The sequence below is a fragment of the Ceratotherium simum genome, chromosome 8, assembly GCF_057802395.1.
Source record: "Ceratotherium simum simum isolate JZ-2026a chromosome 8, ASM5780239v1, whole genome shotgun sequence".
Classification (NCBI taxonomy): domain Eukaryota; kingdom Metazoa; phylum Chordata; class Mammalia; order Perissodactyla; family Rhinocerotidae; genus Ceratotherium; species Ceratotherium simum.
In genome coordinates, this window is record NC_141907.1 from 44398284 (window position 1) to 44414081 (window position 15798).

Below are 15798 nucleotides of genomic sequence, written 5' to 3' on the forward strand. Positions count from 1 at the left end.
AATGTTATAGGGATTTAAAATAAGGGAGCCGTTCATGTTCCTCTATTGCTTATCCTTAAGCATCCTGGATAGCAGCCTCTAGTCACTCCTAGTGACATTAACAGGGGATGGAGGGCGAGCAGATACTCAACTTCACTTTCCAGGCTTGTGATTACTATCTGGGGGAAGGCAGGGAATCCTTTGGGGACGCTCAGTGTTCTCCTGGCGCCTCAAGTGTTCTCCAGTTTGGAGACACCTGGGCTGCGCAGGCTCTGGGATGATGCGGGAGACGGTGAGACGCTAAGATCTAGGCATGGAAGGCCTTTCTGAGACACCCTGCCCAGCCTGAGGGAATCGCGCCATGGTGCGCCCTCCCGAGGAAGTGGCACCTGGGGACGCTTCTCCTGCACAGACGACCTGCCCCGCGGATCGTTCCCAATTCCCGAGGCTGGGCCTCCCAGATCCCTTTAGCTGGGCTCGACCCTTTCAGTAGCTCCCCAGCCCTCCCCTCTCCACTCTTCCTTCAGGCCCCAGGTTCGGTGAATCTGCTGCGCGCAGCTCCCCGCGAGCGAGCGCGAGATGCCCGGCGGCAGCCGGCGCGCCCTGGGGCTGGCCGCGGCTGCGGTGACCGCGGCTGCGGTCCTACGTCCGCGCGCGTGGACCTACGTCTCCGCCCTGCGCCCCGCGCGGGGGCCACAGCTGCCGGGACCCAGGGCCGCGGCTCCAGCGCGCGGGCGCGCGGGAGGAGGGGAGGAAAGAGGGCCGGTGGGGATGGAGAGAGGGAAAGTGAAGAAAGAGAAAGGAAAGGAGACGGAGAAAGAGGAAATTCGGGAAAAAGGAAAGGAGGGGAAAGAGAAAAGGAAGGAGGTGGAGGAGAAAATTAAGCAAAAAGAGAAGGAGCAAGAGAAAGGGAAGGAAGAGAAAAGAGGAAAGAGTAAAGAGGAAAAGAGGAAAGAGCGGGCGACAGAGAAAGAGAAGGAACAATTTAAGGGAAAAGAAGAGAAAGATAAGGACAACAACAGCGTCTTGACGAAGCCCCCGCTGGAGCCGCCGGTAAGAGACCGGTGCCTCGGACCCTGTCCCCAAGGCCATTGTCGGCGTTCAGGCGGGAGCGCCCGCTCTGTTACGTCGCAGGCCCCGACCCGCGCGGGAGGGAATCGGGTCTTGTTTTTGCGGGCTTTTTATCTGTGGATGCAAGGGGATGCGCCACGCTTCGAACGACCCATCGCTAGCCCCTTCTCCCCGGCCCCCTGCCCACCCTCACTCCTAACCCGGACCCTGCGTCCCAACCCTCGTCAGGTCTAGTGTTGAGGAAGAAGAGGTCTCAGCTGGTCTTCAGCGAACTGCGAGGAACTGCGCTTCTGGGGCCCCATCTCTGTCCAGCGCTCAGCACTGGCTCACAGACCGTCCACAACACAGAAATCAGCCCCGCACCCTCGCCACACACAGGCTCTCGATTCGAATCCTTTCTGTTGGATAAATTCTTTGTCAGAAGGCGCAGCGTTCCTGAATTTGTGCAGGATGTGTTTGGGGTCTGTCTGGACTTTTTTTGTGGGCTCTGTGATTACTGCTTCCATTGTTTTCAGATCACCAGGGCCCAGAAGATACGGTACAGACAGGCACTGTAGTGACAAAAGGCAAATAAATACCTATGATTCCACTCATATGAGGTACCTAGAGTAATCAAAATCATAGAGACAGAGAGTAGAAGGGTGGTTGCCAGGGGCTGGGAGAAGGGAGAATGGGGCCTTAGTGTTTAATGAGTAGAGTTTCAGTTTTACAAGATGAAAAGAGTTATGGAGATGGATGGTGGTGATGGTTACACAACATTATGAATGTATTTAATATCACTGATGTATTCTTAAAAATGGTTAAGATGGTAAATTTTTAAAAATTATTTTATTGAGGTCATAATGGTTTATAACATTGTGTAATTTCAGGTGTACATTATTATTTATCAGTTTCTATGTAGACTGCATCGTGCTCATCACCAATAGTCTAATTTTTATCCATCACCATATATATGTGCCCCTTTACCCCTTCCACACACACCCCCAACCCCCTTCTCCTCTGGTAACCACTAATCTGTTCTCTTTATCCGTGTGTTTGTTTATCTTCCACATATGAGTGAAATAAAAATGGTTGAGATGGTAAATGTTATGTGTATTTTACCACAATTAAAAAACAGGCAGGGAAAAGAAAGAAAGAAAAACCAGGCATTGTTTGGATTGGCTTAATGACCTCTGTGCTCCTGGAGTTCCTGGGCTCAGAGCTGCTTTCTGGTTCTAAACAATTTGAATTATTAATGGAGATTTGATCTCTGCTAGAACAGAGACTACCCAGATCCATATATAGTTAAAGGAATAATTTTTGACAAGGAACAGTGGTGTTCAGAATCACAGTCCATGTCTGCACACTTGGTTTACAATAATCCCAGCTTTCCTTAAGAGATGATAAACATGATGAAGCATGTATTTTAGACTAAAAAATAAGCATATGTAAAGCATCTGTGACTGCAGAACTTCTAGGCAGGATGGGCTTAGGGGCAGCAATGTGATTGGAAGGGGACTGGGCAACCGTTTTTACTCACAATATTTCATAGGATCTAAGATGCCATTATTTTAGGTACCACTAAGAAAGAAAAAAAATGTGCCAGACACAATATGACATACCATGGATTGTAAAATCTTCATGTCAGAGATGTTAAAATGTGAAAAAAAATGCATCTTGGAATTGATGAGATATGTTGGGATAGCCTGAGTGGAGCCATCGGTGGAGATGAGGGGGACACAATTCATGCCCTGCCGCCATTTCTTAGGGCCACCATTGCTTTAAACCATGCAATTGCAAACCATCCAATGAAGTCGCCTTTGTGCATCAGGTCCCTCTGTTTTACCATCACTCTCTCAGAATGACATTATAATATTTAGATGCAGATGAGAGGGAATGGGGAAGGTGGTGGGAATGGAGCTAGGAAACATCTATGGAAATACCATTCACTCTAAGAGCCATCAAGAATTAACTCCAAAAACATGGACTTTTTCAAATTCTGTTATTCACCAGACAGTCTTCATAAATCATGCTCTCTACACAAGTCTCTATAAGACCAGACCTTAAAACATCTTACTTTCACATAGATAGATCTTATAATAATAATAATAAGAAGAAGAAGAGATGGGATAGACATTCCACTGCTTTTTAGGATCACTTGTTATCAGAAATCCAGTCTAACGTCAACATTTAGTGTTCAAGCAGAAATGTTTAAGATTAAGGTTATTTTTAAGCCAGTGCCATTGAAGACATTTACTAGTGTTTTTTGTGTGTGTGTGTGCATGAGGAACCTCTTTAGTAGGCTGTTTGGGAAACAGAATTGAATTCCTGTAAGCAGTCTGGCTGTATTGTTGCTCATTTATTACAGTTTACATTAAAGTTTGTACCCTAAAAAGCCACCTTTCTGAGCTCTCTGAACTTTCTATTTCTGCCTTCCTACCCGCCTGTCCCTCAATCACTTGTCATAAAAATTTCTAAGGCTGGTATGTTGGTGGAATGCTTCTTTCTAAAGTTTATGTCTAGTACAACAGGTTTTAACATCAGGTTTTTAAATAAATGCTCATTTGTGATTGGAACTGGTTTAACAATTTCTATAATCTTAGCCTTTTCGTCTATGATTCTTTTTTTTTTTTTAATTTTTTGTTTATTGCAGTAACATTGGTTTATAACATTGTAAAAATTTCAGGTGTACATCTTTGTACTTCTATTTCTGCATAGATTACATCATGTTCACCACCCAAATACTAATTACAACCCATCACCACACACATGTACCGAATTATCCCTTTCACCCTCCTCCCTCCCCCCTTCCCCTCTGGTAACCACCAATCCAATCTCTGTCTCTATGTGTTTGTTTATTGTTGTTATTATCTACTACTTAGTGAAGGAAATCATATGGTATTTGACCTTCTCCCTCTGACTTATTTCACTTTGCATTATACCGTCAATATCCATCCATGTTGTCACAAATGGCTGGATTTCATCGTTTCTTATGGCTGAGTAGTATTCCATTGTGTATATATACCACATCTTCTTTATCCATTCGTCCTTTGATGGGCACTTAGGTTGCTTCCAAGTCTTGGCTATTGTGAATAAGGCTGCAATGAACACAGGGGTGCATGTACCTTTACAAATTGGTGTTTTCAAGTTCTTTGGATAAATACCCAACAGTGGAATAGCTGGATCGTATGGTAGTTCTATCCTTGATTTTTTGAGGAATCTCCATACTGTTTTCCATAGTGGCTGCACCAGTTTGCACTCCCACCAGCAGTGTATGAGAGTTCCTTTCTCTCCACATCCTCTCCAACACATGTTGTTTCCTGTCTTGTTAATTATAGCCATTCTGACGGGCGTGAGGTGATATCTCATTGTAGTTTTGATTTCCCTGATAGTGATTTTGAACATCTTTTCATGTGTCTGTTGGCCATCTGTATATCTTCTTTGGAGAAATGTCTGTTCAGGTCTTTTGCCCATTTTTTAATTGGGTTGGTAGTTTTTTTGTTGTTGAGATGCATGAGTTCTTTATATATTTTGGAGATTAAGCCCTTATCAGAAGTATGGTTTGCAAATATCTTCTCCCAATTGTTAGGTTGTCTTTTCGTTTTGTTGATGGTTTCCTTTGCTGTGCAGAAGCTTTTTAGTTTGATGTAGTCCCATTTGTTTATTTTTTCTATTGTTTCTCTTGCCCAGTCAGACGTGGTGTTTGAAAAGATGTTGCTAAGACCGATGTCGAAGAGCGTACTGCCTATGTTTTCTTCTAGAAGCTTCACAGTTTCAGGTCTTACATTCAAGTCTTTAATCCATTTGGAGTTAATTTTTGTGTATGGTGTAAGGTAAGGGTCTACTTTCATTTTTTTGCATATGGCTATCCAGTTTTCCCAACACCATTTGTTGAAGAGACTTTCTTTTCTCCATTGTATGTTCTTGGCTCCTTTGTCAAAGATTAGCTGTCCATAGATGTGTGGGTTTATTTCTGGGCTTTTGATTCTATTCCATTGATCTGTGTGTCTGTTTTTGTGCCAGTACCATGCTGTTTTGGTTACTATAGCTTTGTAGTATATTTTGAAATCAGGGAGTGTGATACCTCCAGCTTTGTTCTTTTTTCTCAGGATTCCTTTAACTATTTGGGGTCTTTTGTTGTTCCATGTAAATTTTAGGATTCTTTGTTCTATTTCTGTGAAAAATGTTGTTGGAACTTTGATAGGGATTGCATTGAATCTATAGATGGCTTTAGGAAGTATGGACATCTTAACTATGTTAATTCTTCCAATCCAAGAGCACGGAATATCTTTCCATTTCTTTGTGTCTTCTTCAATTTCTTTCAGAAATGTTTTATAGTTTTCAGTGTACAGCTCTTTCACTTCTTTGGTTAAGTTTATTCCTAGGTATTTTATTCTTTTTGTTGCAATTGTAAATGGGATGGTATTCTTAATTTCTCTTTCTGCTACTTCGTTGTTAGTATACAGAAATGCAACTGATTTTTGTATGTTGATTTTGTATCCTGCAACTTTACCATATTCGTTTATTACTTCTAAAAGTTTTCTGGTGGATTCTTTAGGGTTTTCTATATATAACTATGATTCTTATATTAAAAAGTATGGGGGGGGGCCGGCCGGGTGGCGCAAGCGGTTGGGTGCGTGCACTCCGCTGCGGCGGCCCAGGGTTCGCTGGTTCGGATCCCGGGCGCGCACCGACGCACTGCTTTGGCAAGCCATGCTGTGGCGGCGTCCCATATAAAGTGGAGGAGGATGGGCACGGATGTTAGCCCAGGGCCGTCTTCCTTGGCAAAAAAAGAGGAGGATTGGTGGATGTTAGCACAGGGCTAATCTCCTCACCAAAAAAAAAAAAAAAAAAGTATAGGAGGGGAACCTTGCCCTAAGAGATTATAATCTAGTGATCCAATTGGGAAGACAAGACAGGTTAATAATATGAGACCTTAGATGCTTACATGCTGAGTGGCACAGTCAATACATCGACCATGAAAGTGCCAAGACCCCAAACAACAAACTGAATTCTGGTGCAGCCGCCGTGAACATGAACTCAGGAAGCAAAGTGAAGTCTGAAAATTGGTCCTGTGCTCTATGGTACCTCCCATAAATCCTGATAGATATAAAGTATTTATTTGATAGATTGTCCAGGAGTTGGGGGATGGAGAGAGGAGGTGCAATTAATGTCACATAACTAATGGCTGATTATAAGATACATACTGATTGGTACAGTTTGTTCTAGACCTATTAAATTATTTGTGAAGTTTTGTTCTGGTTTACAATCCACAAATATTATTGGGTCCTACCACAGGCAGGCACATTGCCAGGAGCCAGGAAAACAAGGCCCTGATAGCATAGGTTTATCGATTTATCTTTTGTTTCACAGGAGAATAATAAGCAGATCCTAGTGTTGGGCCTGGATGGAGCAGGAAAGACCAGTGTTCTCCACTCTCTAGCTTTAAACAGAGTCCAGCACAGTGTCGCACCCACCCAAGGTTTCAATGCAGTGTGCATCAACACTGAAGACAGCCAGATGGAGTTCCTGGAGAGTAAGCCCTCTTTCTCGTTCGTTATGGGATAGCTGCATTTATATACCTTAAGCCAGACATAATGTTATCAACATTGGGTCCTTGTGAAGAGTAACACTTGACCAGATTTTCCTAGACTTTTACAATGCATGTGTAGTTTAATACTAGGGTGCACTGCTGTGGGGGAAATAATTTTCTGCTCTTTTTATTTTCTCCTTTTTGCAGTGGTGGTGATAAAGGGGAGCTGAGAGGAAGGCTTTAGCACCCCCTCTATCCTTATTACCCCAATAAACATGCAATCTAAGTAAATAAAGTGTGCTTCCTTCTCTGCAAATGCAACTATAGACAAGCCCCAAACCTCTCCTTGTAACCAGATGGTAGCCCAGAAGCTCCTACTCTATAGTCATTCTGGAGTCACCACCTGTCTAAATATTGCTGTTCCCCACAGTTGCATCAGATCCTCTTTACACTCTCTCCTTGGATGATTTCATCCATCCTTTTGGCGTTAAATACCATCTATATGCTAATGACTCCCAAATTTGTCTATCCTGCCCAAACATATCCAAATGTCACCTGACATCTACACCTGGCAGTCTAACCGGCTTTTCAAACCTAACACGGTCAAAACAAGATGCTTGATTTATCTCCATATCTCTTCCTTTCCCTGTAATTCACTGGTCAGTAGATGGCTCCTCACCCATCAAGTTGCTCAAGCCAGAAAACTGGGAGTCACCCTTGGTTCCTCTTTCTGTATCCCCACCTCCAGTCCACAAGTAAAACACCATGAATTTCTCTACCTCTAAAACAAATCTCAAATTCATCAGCTACATCCTTTCCCACTGCCCCTATTTGAGTCGGAACTTCCATCGTCTCTTACTTAGATTACTGCATCACCTTTTTATTTTTGCTTTCGTCCAGTTAAGAGAAAATGGTGCACAAAGAAATTGGTAAACCTTGTAGGCAAATCTTTAAGCTAAAAGCATTATTAGGAATAGAGGTTTAAATTTGCCCAGAAGCTATAGAAGAAATAATAATTTTAATCAAATAGATAGCTAAGAAAATAGTCTCAAAATATAAAAAGTGGAAGGAAGGAAAGAAGAGAGGAAGGGAGGAATGGTGGGAAGAAGGGAGGGAGGAGGGAAGGAAAAAGAAAAGAAAAGAAAGAATCCAAGTAGGGGAAGAAATGGACAGATCTACCATTGGAGTGAGGGATTTCAACATATCTTTGTCAATTATTAATAGGATCAAGGAGAAAAAAATCAGCAAAGATACACAGAATTTGAACAAAATCAACAACTTAAAAATAACAATATAAAATTAGTCAATATAAAATGGACAATATAAAGTAAAGATAGTAAATAATTTAGGCTTTGTGCGCTACATGATCTCTATTGCAGCTGTTCAGCTCTGCAGTTGTAATGTGAAATCAGCCATAGACAATAGATAAACAAATCCACGTCTGTTCTGATAAAACTTTATTTGTAGACACTGAAATCCAAATGTGATAAAATGTTCATGTGTCATGAAATGCTATTCTTTTTTTTTCAAACATTTAAAAATGTAAAATTCATTCTTTGTGGGCTATACAAAAATAGGCAGTGGGCCAGATTTAGACTGTGGGCCATAGTTTAGGGCCTCTGTCTTAGGAGAAAAATAAAAACTAAATTCATTGTATATATATTATTATCATTACCAAAAAGTTTCTTCTGGGAAGAATCAGCAGAATGAAATAATCCAAAGGCATTTTTTTCTGAAACAGGTATTCCTGAAAGCCCACAGGATCATATTAACACTTAGTGCAATATTAAGAGGAGAAATTTGGGGCTGGCCCAGTGGCATGGTGGTTAAGTTCACATTCTCTGCTTTGGCAGCCTGGGGTTGGCAGGTTCAGATCCTGGGCGCGGACCTACACACCGCTCATCAAGCCATGCTGTGGTGGCGTCCCATGTACAAAATAGAAGAAGATGGGCACAGATGTTAGCTCAGGGCTAATCTTCCTCACCAAAAAAAAAAAAAGAGGAGAAATTCGTTATGGGATTTTGATAAAGGAAAAAAATTGTGGAAATGAGGCTAGCCAATGAATTCAGTCCATTTAAAACTTTAGAGAAATGTGTCTTAACCCACCACCCTCAGTTATTTTAGTAGCCTATTCCTATTTTTCGAGCTATAACTGACAGACATGCAGGGGTCGCTATGGCTGCTGTGTATAACAGGATCAGGAGGCATCCACTGTAAAATCTAGTATCTTTGTGTTGATCCTTTGTGTTCCAGAATGAATGAACCATTTGTGGAGGGTAAATATTCCCACCAGCCGTTTCCCCAGTAACATCTCTCTGGTCATTCTTAGAATTGGGTACACTCTAACACAGTGGTATTTTATCAGAACACCTGCCCAGTGTTCGTAAATTATCTAAATGTGCCTTTCCCGCCCTCCTCAGTGGACCTTCTGCGATTTTTGTGTGTCTTCTTTCTCTACTATTCTCTATAGTTGGCGGCAGCGAACCTTTCCGTTCCTATTGGGAAATGTACCTGTCCAGGGGATTGCTGCTGATCTTCGTGGTAGATTCAGCAGATCACATCAGATTACCTGAAGCCAAGAAACACCTTCATCAACTAATTGGAACAAACCCAATCATTCCTCTGGTTGTGTTTGCAAACAAACAGGTAAAAATCTGTGCAAATATAAATCGTACTCAATAGTTTTATTATTAATACAAGAAATAGAAATGTCTACTTTTAATAGCTAGATATTCAATGATATGCTGCATATTTAGTTCAATTTATACTTATTAGATCTACTGGATTATAAACTCCTTGAGAGTAGAGACTATTATTCATCTTTGTGTCCCTTGTAATACCTAATATACTGCCTTATGCATAGTAGGAATTCAACAAATATGTTAAATTTAATTCAATAAACATTTATTGATTGTTGAATTGATTTCAACAAAATATTTGAGTGTCTACCGTGTATAAAGAAATAGTTTGTTTTAGATTAATTAGACTGACCTGAATTTATTTCAAACACAAGCATTAAAAATATTAAACATCCCGGGGCCGGCCCCGTGGCGTTGCAGTTAAGTGCGCGCGCTCCACTGCTGGCGGCCCGGGGTTCGTGGGTTAGGATCCCGGGCGCGCACGGAGGCACCACTTGTCAGGCCATGCTGTGGCGGCATCCCGCATAAAGTGGAGGAAGATGGGCACGGATGTTAGCTCAGGGCCAGTCTTCCTCAGCAAAAAGAGGAGGATTGGCATGGATGTTAGCTCAGGGCTGATCTCCCTCACAAAAAAAAAAAAAAAAATTAAACATCCATAGAGAAATTAGAACCCTTGTGCAATGTTAGTGGGAATGTAAAATGGTGCAGCTGCTATGGAAAACAGTATGGCAGTTCCTTAAAAAATTAAAAATAGAATTCCCATATGATCCAGCAATTCCACTTCTAGGTATATACCGCAAAGAACCGAAAGCAGGGACTCAAACAAATACTTGTACACCCATGTTCATAGCAGAATTATTCACAATAGCCAAAAGGTAGAAGCAACCCAAGTGGCCATCCACGGATGAATGGATAAACAAAATGTGGTATATACATACAATGGGATATTATTCAGCCTTACAAAAGAAGGAAATTTTGATGCATGCTGCAACCTGGATGAACGTTGAGGACATTATACTAAGTGAAATCAGCCAGCCACAAAAGGACAAATACTGTGTGATTCCACTTTTATGAAGTACCTAGAACAGTCAAATTCATAGAGACAGAAAGTAGAATGGTGGTTGCCAGGAGCTGGGGGAGGAAGAATGGGGAATTATTGTTTAATGGGTGCAGAGTTTCAGTTTTGCATGATGAAAAGAATTCTGGAGATGAATAGTTGCATAACAATGTGAATGTACTTAACTGTACACTTAAAAATGGTTAAGATGATAAATTTTATGTGTATCTTACCACAACAAAAAAAAAGTAAAAGAAAATATTAAACACCTATAGCATTGTAATACCAAAGCCCCTTCCTCAATTGCTAAGGTTGCCAGTCATATGAGAGCTGAATTCCTGCCTTTTCTCCCACTACTTCTATGGGTGAATGTTTATGGAAGTAAACTAAGTAATTACAAATGATGACTAAAGTAGGAGCCTATGGTAAAGTCCAGCATAGAAGCTAGTCCAGCAGATTAGATTATTTTTAAAAGAAAGGAGGGAGATTTTTTTTTTTAAGTGGAGCATCTTAAGTACCACAAACTACAGAGATATAGATCATGGTACATGTAAGTAAGCTGTATAGTATCCCATTGCATTAATTATCATAATTTAACCATTTTCTTGCTGGGCATTTAGGTTATTTCCATTTTTTTATTGTTATAAACAGTGCTATAGTGAAGCTTCATGTATGTGTCTCCTTGTAGGTGTGTATCAACATTTCTCTAGTGTATATACCTAAAAATGGAATTGCTGGGTTTCAGATTTATACATATTCAATTTTAATAGATATTACCAAGTTGTTTCCAAAGATATTGCACCAATTTATTCTTCCATCAGCAGAATATGACAATTTTTGCAGCCCCATATCCTTGTCAATACTTGGTATTGTCAAACTTTTCTATTTTTGCCAATGTGATGGGGATGAAATTTTATTATTCTAATTTGCATTTCCTTAATTACTAGTGAACTTGAACATCTTTTCAGATGTTCATTGGTTGTTAGTTTCAAATTAGTTTCATTCTTTATGACTACAAATATCTTTTCCAGCTTATCATTGGCTTATCATTTTATTTTCCTTTTTTATACATTTGTTGTTGTTAGATTCCAACTCTTAGTGACCCTGTGTACAGCAGAGGAGAATCCTGCTCAGTCTTTTTGCGCCATCCTATCACCTTCCTGCACTATATCAGACAATGTTCCACTGCTATTTATAGGGTTTCCATAGCTAATGTTTTTGGAAGTGGGTGGCCAGGTCCTTCTTCCTAGTCTGTCTTAGTCTGGAAGCTCCGCTGAAACCTGTCCACCATGGGTGACCCTGCTGTAATTTGAAATCCCGGTGGCATAGCTTTCAGCATCATAGCAACACGCAGCCACCACAGTATGACAACTGACAGACGGTGGTGTGATTCCCTCACCAGGAAACGAACTCAGGCCATGGGGGTGAGAGCACAGAATCTTAACCACTAGACCACCAGGGCTTTTTATACATGAGGTTTCCATTTTTAACAGTCAAATTTATCAGTACTTTCCTTTGTGGTTTGTATCTCTTATCTTGGTCAAATTGAATAAACAGAGCCATTTGGTGTCAAATTTATAGCTTTTCATGGGGCATAATAACGAAAAGTTTGGATATTCTAATTTAAGATTAATGCATCTTTGTTGATATTCCTTGGCCAAAGTAATTTATGCTTTTAGATTAAATTATTATGTAAGGGTCTTTAAAAAGTCTTCTTACTATCTTTACTCTTTGAGTGATGACCTCTATTAAGGTACAATTATGTAAGTGTGGAATAAACCTGGTATTTAGCCCTGATATGCTTTTATCATTACAAAGAGTCCTTCCCCCATCCAACACTCTCCTTCTCCTATTTCCTTCCTCTCCAATTCCATCAGTGAATTTATTAACTTTAGACATCGTCCACATGTTACTGGATCCATTAACACTGCCACAAAAGTCACTGCAGGCTTAGGACTAAATAAATTCAGATTTCAGACAGGTAATATACTGGGATGACCAACATCCAAAAAGGTAATCAACTCCAGCCAGAAACCATGTACAGCACGTCAGGAAAAGTCTCACAGGCTTCCAGTAATGGAATTTGATAGGTTCATATTGGTACAAGAAAAAAAATGACACAACATGGGATTATTTCCAGAGATTTAGAAGTGATCCCCTAAAGCTTAAGTAGACCACTATGAAACAACAACAAAAAGCCAAATACAAATGCAGTTTTAGAAGTGAAAATGCTAAAACTTTTGCAAAGGACTGAAAAACTGTAGCTGAATCTGGGTGTGTATTTAGAAAAGGAAACAGTGGAAGTCATTTGCATAAATAATTTTTGATGTGTTGGGGCCAGCCTGGTGGCACAAGCGGTTAAGTGCACGTGCTCCGCTGCGGTGGCCCAGGGTTCGCTGGTTCGGATCCTGGGCGCGCACCGACGCACCGCTTGACAAGCCATGCTGGGGCGGCGTCCCACATAAAGTGAAGGAAGACGGGCATGGATGTTAGCCCAGGGCCGGTCTTCGTCAGCAAAAAGAGGAGGATTGGCAGATGTTAGCTCAGGGCCGATCTTCCTCACAAATAAAATAAAATAAAAATAATTCTTGATGTGTGAGAGGCAAAGAAGTATGCTTTGACCTTGCCATTTTGACCTCGCCATTTTGACCTCCAGAAGGTTTTGACCTTGCCGTGCAGCATGAGCAACGGCTCTCTGTCTCCTCATTTTAATCTCTCCGCTCTCTGCCTCGCCCTGTGGGTTTCCCCCCTTCAAGCCTTCATCACCTCTCCATCTTGTCCTCTTTGTCTCCACCTGTCCCTCCCCATCAGCCTCCTTCTCCACCACTCCATTTTCTAAATCCACTCCCTTCCTGCTCCCTTCTCAGCCTCCTTCTCCACCACTCCATTTTCTAAATCCACTCCCTTCCCGCTCCCTTCTCTGTCTCCCTCCACACCACCAAGTTTGATCCCAAATTTTTTGTTCAGTAGAAATAATGGTCACAAAAGAAAACTCACAGTGACAAATGCTATAATCAATAAAATATGATATGGACAAAAACCAATTAATGAATCAAATTTTTATTGTTAAAGATAAATTAAAAATAATAGATCCTATTGAATATAATCTTGGGAAAATAAAAAGCAAAATGGAAAAACAAAATTAGAAGCAAATTGACTACACTGTTTAGAAAATTGATTAAGGTATTATATTGGCTTAACTTCACTCCAGAAAATACTTTTTTGATGATAACTCATAAATGCTGGTATAATTCTGATGAAAATCTTGATATTCAAACAACCACTAGGGTCATAATAATGGGGTCACAATATCCTCTGTATTAAAGAGGAGATGGGGTCATTGAGAGCAATAAATGAAAGTAATAAATATATCTATCCAGAAGGATTGGAAAATAACCCACTTTTTTTCCTATTCTTTTTCCATTCTGGGTGAAGGATCTTGAAGCAGCCTATCACATTACAGATATCCATGAAGCTTTGGCATTATCTGAGGTGGGAAATGACAGGAAGATGTTCTTGTTTGGAACCCAAGTGACTGAGAACGGCTCAGAGATACCCTCCATCATGCAAGATGCCAAAGACTTAATTGCACACTTGGCTGCAGATATGCAATGACCACGCCCAGGCCCACTGTGCAGCTCACAATCTAGATGTCACCAGGGAGTGCTGAATGGCAAGCTGCAAGCCAAAGACTTCCACTTTCAAATAAAAAATAAGCCATTTCCTATTTTCTCAATGCACAGCATATATACAAAGATAATGCTAATTGATTAAGAGCATCTCTTTATTTAGATTTGGAACTTAAAAAATATTCGTAAAAACAGTGTATTTAGAGGGATTTGGATTTTTAATCAACAAAATTAAAGTGAACATTAGCAAGGATTTATCCTATTTGTAGTTTTTCAATGGCATGAGATTTATATTAAAATAATTTTCTCTTTTCAAGTAAAAATCCAGGTGTCTTTAAGTAGATCCATTTAATATTGTAGGGAAAGAAATTTCAGGATAGGGTAATGAGAAAAGTAAGCGCTATCAAACCCACATAGAGATATAAATTAACGGCATTCAGAAAGATTTAGGAAAGGCTTCTCTTTTAGGAGCCTGTTATACTAGATGAGGAACATTGTGGGGATTTGTTTTTTAAATTCTTGACATTTTGCTTTTATATGTAGATAAGCTTTCTTCATTAGAAATATTTTGTAAGAGTGATAACTCTATTTACTTACAGACATGATATAAATCCAACTTTTAACCTTAGTGTCTTGTCTTGATTTTTAAAAAATGATTTCCAGTTTCCTGTCTGGCATGTAAGAAGCTTGGAAGCTGCCACTCCTGGAAGGTGTTACTCTAACAACAAGTAAAAAGCTAAACAGACTGAAAAATCAACACATCTTCCAGGATCCATAAGAGAGGTAAGGACACAGGGCAAACTGCTGCCCCCAAGACCGGAGTGACCAACAAGAAAATACAGAGGAGAACAATTTACGGGAGTAAAGACTCACGAGCAGAAACCACCTGCAGGAACAGTGCCAGGGTGGGAACACTGGAGCTGTAGTTGCTGGAAGCTCAGAGAGGACAACTCGGAGAGTTAAAAACTCCAGGGGGATCCAGTCATGGTAGGGGCCCCTACAACTCTGTGAGATTTATCTCCAGGAGCTCGACCAGATTCCCAGAGAAAAATCAGTATCAGAGAAAAATCCCCTGGTGCTTCCAGGGGAGGGGAAAAGGAACCATTTTGGAAATATGTCAGACAAGGCCTGCCCTCAGGGAAAACTAGTTAACCAGAGTCTAACCTACTAGGGTATTATCAGAGCCTAACTGAACTGGAGAAGAAAAATGCCCAAGTCCAGCCCACACTAACTATCATGTCCCACCTAAGTGGGGGAGAAAATGAAGACACACACGTGAAGTTTGCAGTCCAGAGGCACAGGCTTACTAAAAGACGGAGACCTAATCATAGGACTATAGAACACTTCTTCTCCCCTAACACCTTACCACCATTTTAATAAAGACCTATTTATAGCAGTTCTTTTTACCTAGTACATCATGCCTGGCTATCAAGAAAAAATTACAAGACAAACTAAAAGACAAAAAACACAGAACAGACAGAGCAAGCATCAGAACCAGACTTGGATATGGCAGAAGTGTTGGAATTATCCAACTTGGAATTTAAAACAACTATGATTAATGTGATTAATGTACCAAGGGCTCTAATGGATAAAGCAGACAGCATGGAAGAACAGATGGGCAATGTAAGCACAGATGGAAATTCTCTCATATCTCAATAGAAATCTCCAAAACTGAAAAGCAAAGAAAACAAAGACAGAAAAAAAAGAACAGAATATCCAAGGACTGTAGGACAACTACAAAAGGTGTAACATGCATGTAATGGAACTGGCAGAAAGAAAAAAAAGAGAGAAACAGAAGAAATATTTGAAACAATAATAACAGAATTTCCTCAAATTAATGTCAGACACCAAACCATAGATCCCAAAAGCTCAGAGAAGCAGGATAAATGCCCAAAAAAACTACACATAGGC

General features: G+C 40.6%; 1 protein-coding gene across 1 annotated transcript; it reads left to right on the plus strand.

Moving 5' to 3' along the window:
• The first annotated feature begins 740 nt into the window (after window positions 1-740).
• ARL9 (ARF like GTPase 9) lies at window positions 741-14515 on the plus strand. The gene is made up of 4 exons (XM_004419085.3): window positions 741-1032; window positions 6403-6565; window positions 9033-9208; window positions 13694-14515. The coding sequence occupies exons 1-4, from the start codon at window positions 751-753 to the stop codon at window positions 13871-13873; spliced, it is 801 nt and encodes a 266-aa protein (XP_004419142.3). The 5' UTR covers window positions 741-750; the 3' UTR covers window positions 13874-14515.
• The last annotated feature ends 1283 nt before the right edge of the window (window positions 14516-15798 follow it).